General features: G+C 46.8%; 1 protein-coding gene across 1 annotated transcript in view; it reads right to left on the reverse strand.

Annotated features, from left to right (window-relative positions):
• Window positions 1-238: 238 nt before the first annotated feature.
• Window positions 239-5,985, reverse strand: part of LOC117732417 — a 9,183-nt gene continuing 3,436 nt past the window's right edge. The window contains exons 3-5 of the mRNA XM_034535354.1: window positions 5,153-5,317; window positions 3,453-3,577; window positions 239-2,538 (exon numbers count right to left, since the gene is read on the reverse strand). Of these exons, the coding sequence (XP_034391245.1) occupies window positions 465-2,538; window positions 3,453-3,577; window positions 5,153-5,317 (2,364 nt within the window). The 3' untranslated portion in view covers window positions 239-464. The remainder of the gene's footprint in view (window positions 2,539-3,452; window positions 3,578-5,152; window positions 5,318-5,985) is intronic.

Consider the following 5,985-nt stretch of genomic DNA (forward strand, 5'->3'; position numbering starts at 1 on the left):
TTAAATATATATGTATATATATATATATTTATATATATATATATATATATATAAATATATGTATACATATATATATATATAAATATATATTTATATATATATATATATAAATATATATATATACATATAAATATGTATATATATATATATAAATATAAATATATATATATATATATATAGGATTCTTGATGAAATGAAGAAAAAAAAAAACCTGAGTTTGGCAAGATGTTTTTTTTTGTTGCTTTGTTTTGTTTTTATCTGTCTGGCACTTATTTGTTTTTTGCTTCATGTTTAATAAATGTTAGTTAACGAAATTTGGTGGCTGGGCTTCATCTGAAGCGTGACTCTAACATAAAAAGGAATAAATCAATCAATGTCTGTCTCTGTGTGGGAGCCACAATAAAATCCAGAACCGACGCCGTTCCTCGGGCGCCGGCGGCCACCTCCTCGTCACCGGCTGGGCTCTACTTGTTCTTGCCCATTAGATTTCCTACTCGCTGCATGAACCGTCCCAGTTTGTTGTCGGCGCCGCTTTGCGTCTGGTGCGCGGAGTCGTTCCGGTTCAGGGAGGAGCGTCCGTCTCTTTCCGAGGGCGACGCGCTCGCCCCCGTGATTTCGGTGTTGAGCATGTACTCGAAGCGGCTGTAGACTTTGGCTTTCCGGGTGTGGTAGACGATCGCCGCCTCGTCGTCCACAGCGCTCCTCGAGCCCCGCTCCTGCTCAGCCACCACGGAGGGCGTCTTTTTTTTGCTGGAACGCTGAGAAGACGATCTCGTGAACGGAGACCTCGGCGTCTGCGGCGCCGCCGGGCCGGCGGGTGCCTCCTGCGACCTGGAGGCGCTCGGCGATGGAACTCTCTTGGCTGGCTGCTCTGCCGCGGGCGCCTCCAAACGGTCCGCCCTGGAAACTTGGTTCGACCCCAAGGAGCTTTGCGATCTCAGCGACCCCTTCCTCTGGAGGGACTTCTCGTCTTTCTTGTGCGCTTTCTTTTCGTCCTGTAAAAGCAACGCCGAGACTTTCATCCTCAAGGAGCTCTTCCGTTGAAGGGGCGAGTCCTGGCGCTGTTTTTTCTTTTTCTCCCCGTGACCATTCTTAGCCTCCAGCGAGTGCTGAGGTCCTGCAGAAGGGTTTAAGATCTTGGGGACAGTTGGCACCTCACTGGAGGTTGATTTCTTTCTTTCCCGTGGAGCAGCCAAGTCGGAGCTGTTGGCCACTGTGCTTATAGAGCCCAGGCTTCCTCTGGATTCATCCGTGCACTGTGAGTCTGCAGGTATGCTGGATTTAACAGAGTCCTCCTTTGGGACATCATTCTCGTCTTTGCAAACCTCCTCACTTTCGTCTCTGAATGCAGCCGAGTCCGAACTGTTTACGCGCGAGCCCTCTCCTTTCTCTTCCGGGATCTCAGTCAAGGCCTCCATCGCCCTCGGGTGTTGGAGGCCGCTGGGCTGCAGGTGAGAGAGCTTGAGCGACGGATTGTTCATCGTCATGTCGAAATCAGCGGCGGAGGTGGTCCTGGTGAGGGGCTCGTGCCAGTCGTACGTCTGCATTTTCCTGCGATCTGGAGCCGATGCAACGTCGTGGTGGGAGGCGGAGCGCTGGGCATCGGTGAGCGTTCGCTTGCTGTCTTTGTGGTCGGCCGGTTCTGGACCGTACCCATTTTGCACATTCGGTTCTAATTCCGCCGCACTCTGCCTCATGTCCAGACCCCACTTATATTTAGGTCTTTCCAGAGGCTGATACACAGACCTCAAGGACTCTTGGCTCTGCCTGAGGTTGGTGTAGTCCTGCAGACTGAGTCTCTTCTTCCTCATTTCCTCCACCCTGGACTTAATGCCCTTCATCCTGTTGTGAATCAGCTGCGGCTGATGCTCGTTTAAGGCGGTGTGACTGCTATACGGAGATATCATTGACGCTATTGTGTCGCACGATGCATCGAGAGGCACTTCGCTGTCGTTAAAGTACGTGTCCATCTTCCACCTGTTGAGGGACGTCTCAGAGTTGAACGGGATCAGATTCTGGTCCGCTCCGTAGCGAGTCTGGTGCCTGAGGTGCTGGTGAGACAACCGGTTCGGTAGCACGTCGCCAACCCCCCTTGGGTTAGGTCCCGGCTTCTCTGGAGCGAAAGAGTCCGCCACGTCATCGGTCCCCATCCTCGGCCGAGTCAGGGAGTGTAACTTCTGCAGGTCGCCGGCGTAGCTGTGTCCCCGCATCAGATTCCCCATGTCGAAGCAGTGAGACTGATGCAGCCTCTCCTGCATGCTCAGGCCCCTGGTCATACCGGCGGCGTTGCCGAACCGATCGTTGTGGGCGCTCCTTATGCCTTGCGTTACTTTGGGTCGCATGTGAAGCTGGTGCAGGGCGAGCAGGCTGGGGCTCTTCTGGGCTATGAGGTCTCTCAGGTACTGGACGGGTGACCTGTCCCTGGGAACCGTGGAGCGAGCGTACAGTCTGCGAAACTCCTCGTCATACGAGCCGACCAGCTGACCGGTGATCACCAGGGCCATGCTGAGGTTGATCTTCTCAAACGACCACGTGTAGCTGAAAGGGAAAATCCAGTCGTCAGAGAACCAGCAGAGGTGATGACGATGAATAGATTTTACATGGTACCAATAAGAAAGTGATGAAAATATGGTTTACCTAAAGACAAAAGCCTCGAAAATCTCAACGTGCAAATAAGTTCTGCGGGACCGGCGGATTTAGTGATGCAATGGACGGGCGCAATTTATTCTGAAAACCCAGTTTTGCGAACATAGGACCATGACCAACTGGCGGCTGTTACTACACGTGTAGCTTCTCCAGGATAGCGGGAGCTAGCGGGAAGATGCAGAGTTAGCGGAACCTTTAATAACTTGGTTTCTCTTCAGAATACGGTCACGGATTTCTACGCCTGGTCGAGAACCTTCTAGATGCGTTCACAAGACAACCAGACACAGGATGCATGTTGATGCAAGATGCAAACAGGGCCCAAGACCAATAGAGTACTGGATCTGTGGATTTGTGGATTTGTGGTCAATACTCCCAATCATATTTTTTAATGGAATAGCAATGATCAATTCTTGTCAAAAAAAGGTCTCTAACACAGTCAGAAAAAGGTTTCACTAATGCAGGCAGGACAAAGTCCGTTAACAAATATGCTGCGATTTGATTGGACTAAACACCCGGAGATACTGTTGGACTGCAGCAACAACGCGGCAACGTTCTTGCAGGGATTGCGGGAGGCAAAACCCCCAAAAAACTAGTGGGTTTGATAGTCGACTTTCTGTGAAACCTCTACAGTTTACACAAAAAGTTTACTAAACAAGAAAAATCCAGGAGAATCCAGAAAAAAACAAGAGGCAGCAAATTGCCTTAAAATAAAGGATGGGCATTCGAGCGTGACTTAAAGAATAAAGAAGGGCCTCGGTTTTGACGTCATTGTTTGTGTAAAAGGGATAAAGGTAGGACCGACTCACCTGTATGTTCCATACAACACCGTTCGGCAGTCCACCAGAAGAAACCGTTGCTCCAAATCTCCTTGAAACTTCACCCCGGACTGGCACTGGTACCGCTGCCCGTGAACCGTCCGAACGCGGATGTTCTGGTGGAGAAAACCAACCAAAAAGGAGTCACGGGGGTAGAAATCAGAAAATTAACCAAGTTATGTTTTTTTATGTGCACGGGTGTTTTTTCAAATCAGTACATTTCTTTTTTCGTGCAGGTGCACAACAGCTTTTTGGCCACTCGGGGGCAGTGTTAACATCACTTTTTTTTTTGCTTGAAGCTGTAAACAGAGTAAACAGTTTTCGTAAAGTTCCTTTCCCACGCTGCGACGAGAATGTTTTGGATAAAGCGTTGATTGTAAAAAGTTTAGCTCGAACTCACTGACCGACCAGTTAGGTTTAGGAATTTTAAAAAAAAAATCATCCGACACAAATGAGTACATGAGTCAACCGAGATCCACACACACCCTTTGTCATCCCCAACAAGACCAAACTTGTGTGTCGGTTTTCCCCGAGGCAGTGCGCATGTTTTACTTTTTTTTTTTTATGGCTACCGGCGAAGCAATTGGATCTCGTGATGCGTTCGCTCTGACGCACCCGGCGTTGTTTTGACTGTATTCTCGTCACGATTGTCGTCTAACAGGAACATCCAGCCGCCGCTGACTGATCTGTCCCGCGGCGGCCCGCAAACCGTGATAATGAAAGGCCGTTCAAAATTGCCGGTTAAAGTGTTTTCATCGGGGTGTGTGGGAGCAAAATGTCAGATTTAATCCACCTAGACGCTTCCTGCCAACAGAAGAAAGGTCATGCCAGAGGCGAAGCTTCCTCCTGCAGGAACACCGGAGGAACACGAATGCAGGAGGAGGAGCATGAAGAAGGCTGGTTGTGTGGTACATATGTGGCTTCTCTCTCTCCGTTCATCTTGTAGACCGGACAGGAAAGTGACCAGCAGCAATACCTACATCTTAATATCCTCCCTCTTGAAATAAATGGTGTGAATTTGGGCTTTATTGTTGTTTTTAACAAGGTAAAATAACATCGGTCGTTGCGTTACAATGAGAACGGGGAACCTCGTGAGAACCTCGTTCTTGTTGTTTTATTGATTGTTTTTTTATTGTCATTTTAGTTATGTTTATTGTATAGCTTTTAGGATGTTTTAAAAATGTTATAAAGCGCTATATAAATTAAATGCATTATTATTATATTTATTATTATATAGATTAAATGCATTATTATTATGAAAATATTGATCCAGAACGCAAAAAGCAGATGAAAAATCCACAAGGTACCTTTAAAACACGGCTTTTGAAGCACTGATAAATTGTCAGAATTTGCTTTTATTACACTTCTTCTTTTCAGACTATTTTACGAGGTCTCTTTACGTCTGTAGATTTTAATATATATATATATATATATATATATATATATATATATATATATATATATTCATAGATATCTAAAATCCCATCACTAAAAATCTTTGACTCTAACATGTCAAAACATTTTTTTTAAATATTGTAGACTTCTATACAATCTGACTTGTTTTTGCAACCGGAGGACTTGCACCCTGCTGGCCATTAGAGGGAATGCAAGTGCATGTCAGCGCTATGAATTGTGGGTAATTCCTTTGCAGAAACACCTCCCTCGAGGTGTGCGTGTGGTGTTCCTCTCACCTTGAAGTCCTGGATGTTGATGCCCACCCTGCGCGACATGGTGAGGAAGCTCTTGAAGTGGGAGTCGTCCAGCAGGATGTAGACGACCACGCCCCTCAAGGTGGCGGTGATGACCTCTTTGAAGATGTCCACGTCGGTGAAGACGTCCATCGCTATGGCGACGATCTGAGGACGCAGTGGACATTTGGAAAGGCTTTGAATGCAGAAAACAAAAAAGTCCAGATTCCTTGCACCCACTCCCTGTTTTCCGATGAACGTCTTCACGCTTGTTTCACTTAAAGCTGTCGTCCAATCAGCACTCAGCTATCTTTAGTAAAGGTCGTGCATTCAACATTCTACTGATGGAAAAGTACCGACGATGAGTTCATTTCCAACGTTTGATGTAACCTTTGATCCATAAAAGGTGAGGTGCAGGACGCAGCAGGTCTGACCTTCAGAGGAGGATCATCCATTCAGATGCTGTGACGTGTTGCTGCTCGTTTCTACTTTCAATGGTGGAACGTAAACACAATAGAAAAAAGACTGCTGTGTCAACAAAGAGAGGAGGAGCTCCGGTAACAGAGAGAGAGAGAGAGAGAGGGAGAGATAAAGAGAGGGGGAGAGAGGGAGGGAGGGAGAGAGAGAGAGGGGGAGAGAGAGAGAGAGAGAGAGAGAGAACGAGAAAGAGAAAGAGAGATGGAGAGGGAAAGAGAGAGCAATGGAGAGACAGAGAGAGAGAGAGAGACACTCTTTTCACTTTACTTGATTCTTTTTATACGACGGTACTTATAATGTTCTATATAAAAAGTGGAGCCAGCATAATGAGTACTTTTACTTTTCCAAAGGGGTGTTTT

Source organism: Cyclopterus lumpus, chromosome 1, assembly GCF_009769545.1.
Source record: "Cyclopterus lumpus isolate fCycLum1 chromosome 1, fCycLum1.pri, whole genome shotgun sequence".
In the NCBI taxonomy this organism is placed as follows: Eukaryota; Metazoa; Chordata; class Actinopteri; order Perciformes; family Cyclopteridae; genus Cyclopterus; species Cyclopterus lumpus.